General features: G+C 45.0%; 1 protein-coding gene across 7 annotated transcripts in view; it reads left to right on the top strand.

Moving 5' to 3' along the window:
* The first annotated feature begins 8,803 nt into the window (after positions 1 to 8,803).
* The window catches only part of CCDC180 (coiled-coil domain containing 180), a 34,603-nt gene continuing 28,801 nt past the window's right edge, over positions 8,804 to 14,605 (top strand). For 3 of the 7 annotated variants that reach the window (XM_053950796.1, XM_053950800.1, XM_053950801.1), the window contains exons 1-6: positions 8,804 to 8,855; positions 9,986 to 10,215; positions 11,017 to 11,099; positions 12,348 to 12,460; positions 12,549 to 12,677; positions 12,843 to 12,953. In XM_053950796.1, the coding sequence (XP_053806771.1) occupies positions 10,121 to 10,215; positions 11,017 to 11,099; positions 12,348 to 12,460; positions 12,549 to 12,677; positions 12,843 to 12,953 (531 nt within the window). In that variant the 5' untranslated portion in view covers positions 8,804 to 8,855; positions 9,986 to 10,120. Of the gene's footprint in view, positions 8,856 to 9,388; positions 9,519 to 9,985; positions 10,216 to 11,016; positions 11,100 to 12,347; positions 12,461 to 12,548; positions 12,678 to 12,842; positions 12,954 to 14,605 lie in introns of those variants that run through there. The other 4 variants (XM_053950799.1, XM_053950802.1, XM_053950797.1 and 1 more) reach the window with 3 other exon arrangements.

The raw sequence follows: 14,605 nt of genomic DNA on the forward strand, positions 1-14,605 counted from the left end.
CCCCATGTCACTTACAGACTCTTGAGCCAGCCTTAGGCATGGCCCAGGCCCTCCACCACACACCCACTCTGGGTGGCCTTGGGTATCTTCTTTGGCCAGCTGAGTATTACAACTTTCTTGTATATTTATTGAGAAAGACAAATGGAAACTCTTGCACACAGCAGTTACTGCCACAAAAATTCTTGTCCTACAGTCCTATGTGATTCTCTTTCTCAGAACAGTTCAACATCAGCGCCGAATATTGGATAATATTCAAAGGAAGTGACAAAGGATAATATTGCCATTGACAAGCCTGAGAAATGGGCTGACAGGAACACCACCAAGTTCAAGAAGGGGAAGCCCAAAGTCCTGTTTCTGGAGAGGAACACTACCAGGCAGGCACCAGAGCATACTGGGGGCCTCCGAGCTGGGCTGGAAAGTTTTTGTCAGGAAAGGCTTTGGAGGTCCTGGAGAGCACCAAGGTTAACACAAGCCAAAATTTGTACTCTTCTGGGATCCTGAGCTCCACTGAGAGTGCAGCCAGCAGGACAAGGGAGGGGATCCTTCTCCTCTGCTCAGCACTGGTGAGCACCTCTAGGGCTGGCTCCAGTTTGGGGCTCCTCAGCTCAGAAGAATGCAGTGAAGGGCTGTGACGATGATGATGGACAAACTGGAGCAACTCTGCCGTAAGAAAAGATAAAGGAAGATGAAACTATTGAGCCTGGAGAAGAGACGGCTTAGGGTGATCTTATCCATGTCTATAAATACCTGAAGGGAGGGATCAAAGCAGATGGAGCCAGGCTCCGTTCAGTGGGCCCAGTGACACGACCAGACAGCGGTCACAAACTGAAATACAGGAGGTTCCCTCTGATCTCCAGGAAACATTTTGTTATTGTGAGGGTGACTGAGCACTGGCACAGGTTGTCCAGGTGGTGGTGAAGCCTTCTTCCTTAAAGCTATTGAAGAACTGCTGAGACACAGTCTTCTTTTTCCTACTTGTTCACAAACCAGAAGAAAAGGAGAAAATGCAAAAAAGTCCTTTTTGCTAACATTTAAGAAAGCAATGTGGTAATTTTTTAAATAAATGTTTTATTTCCATTGATACTTGTTTCAGAAGGATATTGGTTTGGTACATTATTACCAAATTAAATACTTTTACTAGTCATTCCAGATAAGAACATACAACTTCAATTACATATTATGTTTTGCTTACAGAGTTCAGCAATATGACAAAGTAGATAATGTATACTTCTCTTCTTAAAAATTCAGTAACTGAAATTTTCATAAGAAAGCTTACAAAATTCTATTATAAGACTTTCTATTAATGCCTTTTTCTGAGAAAATGTAATTAAAATCAGCAAACTCATAAAGAGAAAGAATAAATTGAAATACATCTGTTTTGTGCAATTAGCAAAGTCCTTTCCAAAAAACCAAAACCCATGCACCCTAAGACCACCAGCACAAAAGCTGTTTGTAGTGACAATTAAGTTGACAAATTATTGTGAATAGCATTTTACCTGGGCCAAATCAAGTGTCTTGTAAACCATCAGGATTATCTAATTCCTTACAGAAGTAGCTACACCATGATAACATTTTATGAGGCATTTAATGGACATTTGCAAAGCTGGGAAAGAAGGACAAAGAGTTAAAAGACTGCTCAGAAAAGTAAATAGTTCACATCTCCTGTCATTTTAGATCTATTTCCTGGCCTGGGGAAATTTTTCTTTCCAAGCCTGCATGATGCACAGTACACAGCAAAACACTCTTTGGAGCATTAAAAAAATGCCACATTTATAAGTAGCATGTGCCCCACAGCCAAGACTGACATTTAACAGAGTGACAAACTGGTCTCCATGTCCAGACCTGTCAGTCACAATGATGAATAAAGGCTGCTGGTGTAGAGGTTACAGGTTTACATGGATGGACAGATGAAGGGGTAAGCACATGGCACGTACTGGCACTGTGTAGAATTGTAGTTGTAGAGACCCCCCAAGCCTGCTGTCCTGTGGAAGAGAAAAACACTCCCACCCAACCTGGCATCATCTGTGAACTTACTGAGGGTGCTCTCCATGCCCTTGTCCAGATCACTGTTAAAGACATTAAACAGGACTGGGCCCAAACTGAGCCTTGGGGACCAGCTGGATGAACTCCATTTCCCACCACTCTGTGGCCATCACCCAGTTTATCACCCAGCAAACAGTGCACCATCCAAACCATGAGCAGACAGCTCCTTCAGAAGAATGATGTGGGACTCACTGCAAAAAGGAGCAGGGAGATGCCTAGGAAAAGTCTCAGGTGAATCCAGGAGAATATAGTGGAGGACTGTTCAGTTTTCAAATCAATCTTGCTTAAAGAACTTTACAAAACCATAACAAAACAAACAGAACAAAACAAACACACACACACACAAAACCCAAAATAAACAGAAAACCCCAAACAAACTGACAAAAACAAAAAACAAAAAACAAAACCAAAAAAAAAAAAACAAAAACCAAAAACCACTTAAAAAATCAGGTTGAAAGGTTTTATTAACATAAAAATAATAAAAAAAAAAACCCAAAAAGTCACATTTCTAAAGGCTGCTGTCCCAGCCTTTTCTCTCTGCTGTAGGACATCCTCAAGTGGAGCCAGCTGGAAGAAAGTGGGACAGGACAGCACCTGGGCTATTCTCACAGGCCGGCCCTGTGTCTCCCCTGCCAAAACCTGGACACATAAACCAAAGACAGTTATGTACACGTGCTTAGACATAGCAAAAATATATTTGTCTTATAAAAGTATTGGTTTTGGCCATACATTTATACCACTGGAAAAAGCATAGTGGCTCATTTCAGTTTTTTTCGGTCATTACAAATGTTTTGAAAATATAGGAGTGCAAAAAAAAGGAAATATCCAAGATTAATATGAGAACCAATTACAAAGATTCCATTTTTGAAACTGGATTGGGCATCCTCTGCAGTAATTTACTCAGGGCTTTGAGATTTACAAAAAAGACCAAGAGTATTGCAGTCAAATGGCTTCTGTGCTAGTACAACAGTCCCTGGAGACTTCAGCTGGCTGCCTTGATTTCCCAAATATGATAGAGGGGACACTTTAGCAGCTACAGCTGCCAGTTCTCTCAGGCGCCTGACATGTATCTGGGTGGGTCCCATGGCCTTGTGCATGCTCAGATTCCTCAGGTGGTCTTGAACCTGACCTTCTGGAATTCAGTCCACCAGTCCAATAACCTGAACGATGTGGGAATAGTGACTGGCAGTAAAAATTGAGACCAACAATTGTTGAGTACCTCAGCCTTCTCCTTGTCTGTTGTCACTAGCCCTGTCTGGCTTATGGGGGTGGAGTGGAATAGGGGAGGTGTGGTAAATTTCTTTTCATCTTCCTTTTCCCACCTCTTGGTTCCCTTATTATTATTTTTCACATGCTTTTCCAAATTCAGCTTCAAAGGAGCCTTAGCTATATTGATCCTATTCTCACACACCATGTATTATCTCTGTATTTTTCCCATGATGTGTTGCTGTGTATTCTCTGCATATTACCTTTTTGTATCACATATATTAATTTTCAATAACCTTCTTTCTTTAACGTTCTTTCAAAAATCGTTTTGCATTACATATGTAGTCGACATATTACCTTCTTCACTTTGAACAAGGAGATCCTTACTCTGTCAAGCTGGTCTCCTGCATTCCTTGTCTGACTTTTACAAATGGGAATTGTGAGTTCTTGTTCTCTAGGAAAAATACTCTGTTCAGCTCCATTATCCTTGAGGACAGTTTCCAAGGAATCCTATGTGGATACTTCCTTAACAAACTGAAAGTTTGCTCTCCTAAAATTTAGGTCTTAATCACAGCCAGACTCTTAAGTGCTCCTGCATATAAAAGTCAATATATATAGACAAATGTTTGCAAAAGCCAGTGTGAGTGAACATGGGGGGGGGGGGAAATTTTTTTTAAAGCAGCTCTCATGCCAAGGATCAAAGGCCAACGCTCAGAATTCCCAGCTGGCACTCACTCCCAAGTGCTGCAGCAATCCTGAGTGCCAAGGCACAGGAAACTGCCTTTGCCATTGCAGCCCTTGCACTCCCCTGAAAAGGCAAGGGCTGGCTCGCTGCTGCTGTCCTTCCCTAGCCACGGATTTCAGCCCAGACCTCACTGGTTCTCATCTTGTGCATCCTCAGCTCTGGACTGCAAACGTGCTGCCACCAGGAGATGGTTCCTTGCTACACTTTGCATCAGCAACGGTGGAGATTATTCCGTTCCTGACAAATCAGCAGAGTACAAGTTACAGGAAGAGCGAGTCACCTGTAGGCAAAATTAAGTTCTGTTCCTAATTATTTCACAGAAATTTTGGGGGATTTGAACGCACCCTCTTATACCTGCTCTGTTTAGGTGGATGTACAATGGAATTGCTTTTAAACATTCCTAACAAGAGTGCTGCAAGGCATAATAATTCTTCTGCGTGCAGTACTTTCACTTCTCCAAAGGAGCGGTGCTTTCCATGGTAAGTGGGAGATCAGTGACTTTTCCCGTCCTTCCGTCAGAGGACAGGAGATGCCAGGAGCGGCAGCAGCCGCTGTGTGCCGGCAGCCACCGCCCGGTGTCCCCCTTGTACCGCAGAGCGCTCCGAGCGCCTCCAGCCCTGCTGCCCCGAGCGGGGATGGATTCACCGAGGGATGGCCGCTGCAAGTGTCCCCGAGGCTCCCCGGCTGGCACTTCACACCTGAGGGGCCACCGGCTGCCAGAACGTCAGGTGAGTCACTTCAGCACGGGAGAAGCCTGCAGGAGGAACGGCAAGCTCCAGCTAAAAGGTCTGTGCTGGAAGTTGTTCCATGGCAATTCCTCATCTGCTGGAAACAGTAAGCGATGTGGCGGGCAGCTGCTCCTCCCTCGGCAGAGGAGCGTCCCGGGGTTGCAGTTGAAGGACCCAAAGCATCATTTCATTAAGGTGAAAAGCCAAAAAGCACAAGCCCTCTGCAGCGAAGGTTCCCTGCCAGAGCTGCTGTGCACGGCTCACACAGGGCAGAGGAGGCACGGGAGGGTGCAGGCGCTCTCTGCTGCTGAGTCCCGCCTCAGAAGTGTCAGCAGAGAGCTGGAGACTAGCAATGACCATCTGGCTCCCTGGTTTCTCTTCTTTCTTGCATCCTGGACTGTGGTATTGAAATGAAATCAATCCTTGTGACAGACTCCTCGAAGCTTTATTCTCTGCTTCAGATTCTTCTGCATCCTGGAAAAGACCTGCTTCCCCCTTGCTTTGTGTTTATCTTCTGCTACACCTTGGCTGGGACATAAAAAGAATTACTGAACTGCTGCTTTGGAGAGGAGAGAGAAACCACCACTGCCGCTGAATATAAGCCAGCACATGCCCAGGTGTGCAAGAAGGTCAAGGGCAGCCTGGCCTCTAGCAATCGTAGTGCGGCCAGTGGGACCAGGGCACTGACTGTCCCCCTGTTCTGTGCACTGCTGAGGCCAAACCTCGAATCCTCAGGTCATTTGTGGGACCCTCATGACAAAAAAGACATTGAGGGACTGGGGTGTGTCCACAAAATGGAATAGATCTGGTGAAGGGGATGGAGAACAAGGAGCAGCTGAGGGAGCTGGGCAGGAGCTCAGTCTGGAGAAAAGGAGGCTCAGGGAGGACCTGGCTCTGCACAACTCCCTGACAGGAGGGTGTGGCCAGGGGCTGATTGGATTCCTCTCTGATAACAAGTAACAGCCAAGAGGGAATGGCCTCAAGTTGCACCTGTGGAGGTGAACAGGCTGAGTTGGAAAGGACTCACCAGGATCATCCAGTCCAGCTCCTGGCCTGGCACATGACACCCCAGTAATTCCATCACATGCCTGAGCATTGTCCAAATACTTCTTGAACTCAGACAAGCTTCATGCTGTGACCACTTCCCTGGAGGAGCCTGTTCCAGTGCTCAACCACCCTGTGGGAAAAAAGACCTTTTCCTGATATCCAGCCTACACCTCTTCTGGCTCAGGGAGCCAGATTATGCTGAGCCACTGTTTTAGGGCTTTTGATTAATGCCTATGAACACTATCATAATTGATTGTTTATCAGAGGCTGAGACAGCAATAAATCATAAACTTTCAGACCAAGTTTAAGCTCTACAGAACAATCCTTCAGCAGGACACAATCTATAAGCATCTGGTTTGAAACACTACTGTGAAATACAGGCGGCCCACTTCCTCCACAGTTCTCAGCCCCCTGAAACGAAAAGCTCCAGAGTTCCTTGAGTGACCTGGTCAAGATTTTGCCCATTCACAAAAGCACCTGCCCGTAACCCCTATTCATGACCAGCAGACGTGATAAGCTGATTGCTCCAGCAACACCCTCCGGGAAAGCCTTTTTTCACCTCTAGATCACCCTCTTTACTTGTCGCACATGCCCATCCGAGCAGAGTCTACTGCCCCCTGCGCTTTGGTGACCTCGCCGGCTTCGTCTCCCTCCCGCAGCCCTGCTCGCTCCTTCCCCTGTCCCGTGACACCGAGCGCAGCCGAGCGGGGTGTGCGGGGGCGGTGCCGCCTCGCCGGGCGAGTCCGGCCACTGCTCGGGGCTGGCGGTGGCCACAGGCTGGCGAGCGGGACGGGGTGGCAGCCCTGGGTGCTCGCGCCCTTCCAGGGTGCAGGGCGCTGCCTCTGGTTTGGGGGAGAACACCCAGCGGGCGTGCTGGTGCCTGGAGCTGCTCGGGGAAGCCGGAGGGCGCAAAGCCTGGAGCGGGGAACGACCTCTGTGGTGTCCATAAGGAAAACCGTCCCGTGGGCATGCCGGGGGTCTCCTGGCCCAGCCAGAGCTGCCCCCATGGGGATGGGTGGATGGCCCCAGAATCCTTGATACGGGACGGGAGAGCGTGGTGATTAATCTTTGTGAGTTTGCTGGCCCCAAGTGGGGCAACTCCCTGGGGGCTCCCCTGGCAGGGGAGACCCTCCTGGAGCAGTTCTGTCAGGAATGAGAGACGCATTGGACTTTTTCAGTCTTCAGCTTCTGTTTATTGTTATCTTATCAAAACTTCAGCACACTGTCTGCACCAGATTCTGCGTGCAGGAAAAACAGCACAAAAATGGCTAACAATCTCTTGTTACAAGGCTTTTTAAGTCTAACCAAAAAAATAAGTTACCCAATTAAGAAGTGACACCTAAATTATTTTCCTTTGTAACCCAATAACTGACCCCTAAAGACCCGCAATGTAGATTTCTCTACCCAATTACAAGATACCGCTCAAACCCAAGAAGACGAAGGGAGAAGAAGGAAGAAAAATGAACTCGAGACAACACCCTATATCCTCCCTCTTGAACCCATCTATAACACACTAAAAAACCTAAAACCTAAATTTCTCACCCATGTGACATACTTCACTACTCTCTACAATCTCTACAATCTATTTCACACTTTTGTGGTTTCTAATTTATCTTGAGGTCTAGGAAACTTTCTCCATGAATAAGGGTCAAAGTCAGTGCTCCCCTGGGGGTCAGGACACCCCAGAGCAGAGAGAGAAATATTCCCAGTGCCCTGGGTTTCCACAATTCTTATCAGAGCCCCCTTGCTCAGCAGCACAGCGCTCGCACCGCGGGACCCTGGGTGCGTGCCGTGGCGGGACCTACCGCAGAGTGCCGTTATCTTGGCTGTCTTGCGAGCAGTTTAAGAAAGAAATCGGCTGAAATCCAGAGAAAATATATTTCTTCTAATTTCTGGGCTTGTACCTGCAGACCAGAACAATGGCATTTCTTAGCTGCAAGGCAAAAAACGGCGTTAAGTCTAGCCTCCGGAATGGCAACAGCTTAGGTATTGAGACCATGTATGGGGCAGACTTAGAGGTTTCTTCCTCCCAAACACAGGTGTGTTCTGTGAAAAATGTGTATTTTATGATCGGCTTTTTGCAAATATTAAAATGAATATTGTATGTGTAATGTGAGAAAGTTATGCTGTATTAATTCTCTTAAGCAGTGTGTTAAATATAGTTTTAGGTTATAACATAATGTTAAAATAGAAACTCTGCGATGTAAGATTTTTTTTTACTAGCTCAAGAAAAGGGATAAGATAAACAAGAAACTCTTTGCACAGAGATAACAGCGACACGAAACCTGAAGAGTTACAGCCTCCTTATCGGAAAAGACAAACATTCTTCCACCTTCTCTCCGTCTTTATGGAAACACCAGGATTAAGGGGAAGAATTTGACAAAAACCAGAAAAGTTCTTAATTTGCAAGGAATTTATGTATCACATATGATATATATGAATATGCAACAGGCTATTTTTTAAGCGTTATTCCTTTGTTCACAAGGGATATTTTTGGCAGCTTAGCGCCCAAAAACATCTGGACGTCCGTAATTCTTTACTTTTTATTGTCTCACAGTGTCCTACTCCTCATTGTCCAAATTTTTATTGCTCTCATTCTAGAGTAATAAAAATTTGAGTAATAAAAAAAAAATATTTTATTACTAATAAACTTCTAAGGTTAAAAAAAAAAAAACCAACAAACAAACAAGTGATTAGTGTTTTTCACATGTTCTCGTTCCCGTGATGAGCTGAAAGGTGCGGAGGAGCACAAACGGGCTGCGCCCCGCGGCTCCGGGGCCCTGCTCCCCGCGGCTCCGGGGCTCTGCTCCCCGCGGCTCCGGGGCTCTGCTCCCCGCGGCTCCGGGGCCCTGCTCCCCGCGGCTCCGGGGCCCTGCTCCCCGCGGCTCCGGGGCTCTGCTCCCGGGGGCGGCCGGGACGAGGAGAGGCGGCCGGGTGCTGCCGGCAGCGGCCAGCGGGGGGCGCTGCGGGCGAGGCTGGGCCGGCCCCGCTCCGCCCCCGCCGTTGGTGTGACAACGCCTGAGGGCCCGTGGGACGCGGGGAGAGACCCAGGAGCGACCCCGAGCGACACCCGCAGGGCCTGCAAGGTGAGCGGGAGGCGTGGAGTTTTACCGTTAGGAGTCTCCCGGAGCTGCTTTGAAGGCTGGAGCTCCTTTGCTGTAGGACGGGCTGGGAGAGCGGCGGTGTCCAGTCTGCGGAACAGAAGGCTCCAGGGAGACCTTAGAGCCCCTTGCAGTGCCTACAGGGGCTCCAAAGCGCTGGAGAGGGACTTTGGACAAGGGCCTGGAGTGGCAGGACGAGGGGGAATGGCTTCAAACTGCCAGAGAGCAGGGTTAGATGGGATATTGGGAAGGAATTGTTCCCTGTGTGGGTGCTGAGGCCCTGGCACAGGGTGCCCAGAGAAGCTGTGGCTGCCCCTGGATCCCTGGCAGTGTCCAAGGCCAGGCTTGACAGAGCTTGGGGGGGCAACCTGGGCTACTGCAAGGTGTCAGTGTCCACGGCAGGAGGTTGGAAAATGATCTAAGATGATCTTTAAGGTCTCTTCCAGCCCAAACCATTCTGTGATTCAAGGAACAAGGAAGGCCCATTTCCAAGGGAAGTGTTGTATCTCCTCTTGGCTCCCAGCCTGCAGTTGCCAGTTCTTCTGGAAGCAGGCCCGGCCAGTCAGCTGCGATGAGCCACTAGTTCTCGGTAGGACAAGCGTGACATGTTCACAGAGAGGAAGGCTGTAAACAGTCTTCAAGGCCAAGGTAAAAAAAGCAAAGGATTGAGCAAAAGCCAAAGGAATTTGTTGTGTTAGTCAGTTTTCTGGCTGTTGAAATGACCCCAGGTCATTTTCATAGTTTCTGGTTTTGGTTTGTTTTAGTAGAAAATGAATGTGTTATCTCCAGCATATGCTCTCCAATGCATCTACATGTGTTCTCATCTCTTTGTTGTATATCAGGTTATATTAACTGAAGGCAGAATCATAACACAGCAGCAAAACATTTAGAGGCAGAGTTAGCCAGATTCAGGCATTTCTCACTCTGCTGTTAACTTTTTTGGTAACTGTAAGCAAGGCAACACCATCCTTTTTTTTTTTTTTCTCATTTTGAAAATAGCCTTAAATGAAAATGGTTATGTGTGTGGCATGTAGGGTTCATTATTTTGCCTTCCTCTTCTGCTGCATTTCCCCTACTATTTTTCATTCATTATTTTGTCCCTGTTCTTCATTCAGTAGGTTTGAAGGAATTCTAATTGTTGAGATTATGGTTCTTTGAAGGCTCACTTAGCCCAGCTTTTGGATGAAGGAAAGAAGAAGACAAGGTCCTCTAAGAAGAGTAAAAAGCACCCTTTAAATAGGCATTCAGAAATGTTTGCTGATGCCATGCCATTACTGAGTAATCAGCAGAAGTGTGTTGGAAAAACACCCGTCAGTGACTTCACAAAAAAGCCACAGTCAGACAGGTAGGGAACAGAAACATAAAACCCCAATTATATGTTTAAAGGAATGAAATTGACAGATTTTCACTGGGAATTAGAAACTCCTGAGTTCTTGATCATAGCACTAACGACTCATAATAGACTGTCTCCTTGCCAAATGTAAATTTAGTATAATGAACTGCTTGCTGCCCGTTGAAGTGCAGGCTACCAGACTAACATTTGCAATGGCAGGCATATTATATGGTTTTTCCTTTTAAAAATAAATTGTCTTTGCTCTTAGCAATCTAGATATACACCCAGTCTAACACGTATTTTTTAGGCTGTATTTCTAAGTAAATGGCTTACATGATGATGCAGTAAGATAATGTAATGAACAAGAATGGAGTTAATGCATCCATCCTTTTTTACCCTAAGCCAGCTGCTGAGTAATGATACAGGGATTCTCACTGACCCCAAGGAGAAACACAGTGGCCCAAGCTGTTGGAAAAAGCACTGGGTAGATAAAGGCTATTTCCACATTTCTTGATAGTGTCTCCTTAAGAGTTCATAGGTTTTTTACCTTTTAGAGCTATTACATGTTCTAAATCTAGCATGTATTGCTTTAATGCCATCCTAATAGATGTGAATTTGGGATCTACCCAGACTTCAATTTGTCTCAGAAGAGGCAACTTTGATTCTTTGAATTATATTCTTTAAAGTTAGAATGATACTTATGTTCACTTTAATGTTACATTTTGCCAATTAAAGTGTATTATACTATTGTGTTAGTCCTTCTTCTGGTGCATTTTTAGTACAAATTGAAGCTTTATTCTCTTTCTGTTTCAGACAATCTACAGCTTTTCCAGAGGCATGGGGAAATGTAGATGCAAGTTCAGCTGAGAAAGTCAGAGGCCTGCCTGATGTAGTTGGTAAAACTAGTTTCCCTTAATGTCATCTATTTTAATTTGCAGTCACAGGAGATGTGGTACATGTAACAAGTTTAGCTGGACAAGGTATAAAGTAAAGGTTTGAAGGTTTGAAAGTAAACCAGCAGGAGAAATTAACCCCACAGAAATACCTTGTGAGAGATTTCCAACCAGAGTTACAATTTAATAGAAAGATTACAGCAAATGCAACGATACAGCAAAACTGGTTTAAAACCATAAAGTCAGAGTACCACCTGGCACCCTGTTGGTCAGGGTTGCAGTGGTTGCAGTCCTGTCAGAAGGGGTGGTCTTGTGGAAGTTCAGGTCTTCCTCTGGATATCCAGTGGTGGTGGTGTCCCAAGTCCCCAGACTGCCTAAATGATATACGGTGGGGTTCAGGTGGTACATCCCCCAGTGCTGGGAGCTTCACAGTGGAATGGAATGATGTAATCCCACGAGTCCTAGAATATTTTTGGAGTCCATGATAGTCGTTTCAGCTTCCCATTCTGCTTGTGCATAATCAGTTCATTATGGCCCATTAGCACAGATGACCCTCACTGGATAGGTGGTGCTGCTGCTTCCCCAGCTGAGTCATTTTAAGAATAAAGAAATACCACTTCACCTTGCAGGGCTTGCCTCTCTCATTTTAACACCCACTCATTTTAACACTTGTATCCTGGGGGTCAGGTCTGCTGAAAACCACCATCATTAACAGGTCATCACAAAATGAGGTAGAGGGGAGTAAAATACAGTTTGGTTACACCCACATTGGCACTCTTTCTCCTGCAAGGTAACAAAAGTCAAGCTCAGAAATGGCCTGACACATTTTTGATGATTTGTAGGTAATTTTGAAGATGAAGAGTCTTCTAAAAAAAAAAAAAAAAAAAACCCAAACAGTTGTGAAATTGTTGGTCAATCACAAGTTATGTTTAGATGATACATTCCAGTTCTGATGTAATCAGATCTCATTCCTGAAATGTTGCAATTTTTTTATATCATACATGAGCTTAATTGATAGTTCCATGCTATTATCCTTCTGAAAATCAAAAGTTAATAAAATAAATTTTTAAATATGCCCTAGTATTTTTAACCTGCATTTGCTAAGATTGCACTTCCCATGGAAAGATGTTGCACACTGTGAAAGCTGCACAAACTACAGCAGTCATAGTATAGATTTAGGGATTTATTGTTCATGCATCCCGTGTTCTGCAGCAACAGTTCCATGCTATAGAATCCTCATTTCTTCCCCAGCAGTTCCAGAGGAAACAGGCAGCAGTACATGGAAGAACGTAGCAGAACGACGGCAAAAGCGTCACGATGGAGCAGTGATGGAAATGCAGCAGGAGCTGGACTGCATTGGCAGGGTATGGCAGGAGTTTTTAATCCAGTCTGGAGTGCTCTTCTAAGGTCAGGGCCCAAGATTCAAATGATCACACTGACCTACCGTTTTAGGAGATGGAAGCCTCTGTTTTGAATCTTCAAGAATTCCTTCGGCTTGAAGTGATGAAATCAGATGAAAAGAGTAAACTTCTGTTTGAAAAGATTGCGTCTGACATGGCTTTGGAAAGCTTCTCATTTGAAGTAAGACAACTCAGAGCATTGGCTCAGCTGCAGTTGCTTGTATCTGCTCTGCGTAATGCCATCTTAAGGCTCACTGGAGTCCAAAATTATTGGGTTTTTACTTTTTAAATTTTCTTTTATATGTTTTCACTTTTCAGTGAAATTGAGAGTAGATTTTTATTGCAGGGTTTGGAAGAACTCTGGAATATGATCCACGAGGAGTCCTCAAACAGAAGGAAGTGGATTAGGGCAGTGGACGAATCCCTGAAGGAGATTGAAAGGAGTCGAGCCATGAAAGTGAGCTGCAGTCTTAATAACTGTTACTTACACATAAGATTGTTATTTGATGATATAATGCTGGGTGCAGAGCAAAGAGTAGCTTGTTTCCACAGGAGTCAGAGGTCTGCCAGTAGTTCTGTTGTATGGTGATTGAAATGAACAGGGCTAATGCCTTTATTAATGTTCAGCTCTTTATTAAAGCAGGGGGCTCGACGCAGAGCTCGCCCCCGCGGTCGTAGCTTTCCCAGGCAGCCAAAAGGAAGGAGGCGTGCAGAGTCTGTCACTGGAGTCCCGAGCAGCAGCTGTCCTTTCTCCTTTCCTTGTGGCACACCGGTGGCCTGAGGATGAGGAGGCGTGGTGTGCAGAGTCTGTTGCTGAAGTCCAGAACAACAGCTGTCCCCGCTCCTTCCGTGGTGGCAGCACCAGGGCTCTCTGTCTCTATTTCCCTGCTTCTCAGAGCCTAATATAGTCTGTTCTTTCTTAGGTGATGGCGACGGTTAAAAGCCAGTCAGGGGATGTGTTTCCCTCTTCCTCAGCTAGGGCATTTGTCTAGACTCCTCTATTGTGTTCAGTTTTTGATTTATATTCATTTTTATCTCCTAAAAATACTCCCATGATCCTAAGGGGTTTCTATTTGCATGTTAGTCCCAGAATGGCAGCGTGGAGGGGTGGGAGGCCAGGTAGTTTAGAGAAAACAAACAGAGCAATTAGCTAATTAGCATTTCAATATCGGTACTTAGCTAGAGTTAGTAGTTTTCTTTTAGTGTTGCCATGGGAACTAGGAAAGCCCTGCCCGTGTCTCTGGGGAACACCTGGAAACTGTTCATAACAGTGATTGCTTTCTTTTCCCCAATAAACTACTCATTTTACACCCACATAATCAGGAGAAGCTACTTTTCTCCTAGTTTGAAGGTATTTGTTTCTTTCACAATTACCTATACTAAAGGTGCAAGGAATATGTGAGCTGCTTTTATTTCCCTAGAGGGTTGTGTAGGTCAAACTTTCATTTGGTCTGTTATTTTTGGGGGGACATACCTATTCTGCAGTTGAGAAGGACCATAAACATGATCTAGCTTGATTTTAGTTTGGGTTGGCTGGATGTCGCTAGCAAACATATTGCAGTTTTGTAGTCTTCAGCCTAATCTGTAAAAGTCATTGGACATCATAGGAAATGTTTGGATTTAAAAAATAGACTGTGGAAGAGCTTGCTGCACTGTCCTTGTAGGCAAAGAAAAACTGTTTGTTCTACCAGTGCCAGTTTCTTCTCTATTTGTAATTCAGGTATGATGAATAGGTCCAAGAGCATCACCAGTAACCCTTCTGTTGGATTAGTTACAATAAATGTCAGAGATGAACACATTTGCTTTAATTTTGTGTTAACTTAAAACAGGCACTGGTGGATTCCCTTCAGATATTTGAAAGGAATTTGTTTTGATTTTTAAATTCATGTTACAGCCTGTCTGCAGAGCACTCAATTATCACAGATATTAAAGAGCAATCATCTGAGTAGTAGCAAAGTGGAATGTTTTAGTTAGTGTTTTTATGAATTACTGAAAAAGTCACTCATATTTTAAAATTTACTTCTCCATCTGTGTGTCATCCAATTAATTTTAATTCACTTTAACAGATTTAATAATGAATAATTAATGAATCTAATGGAATTTATTTTA

The sequence above is a fragment of the Vidua chalybeata genome, chromosome 9, assembly GCF_026979565.1.
Source record: "Vidua chalybeata isolate OUT-0048 chromosome 9, bVidCha1 merged haplotype, whole genome shotgun sequence".
In the NCBI taxonomy this organism is placed as follows: Eukaryota; Metazoa; Chordata; class Aves; order Passeriformes; family Viduidae; genus Vidua; species Vidua chalybeata.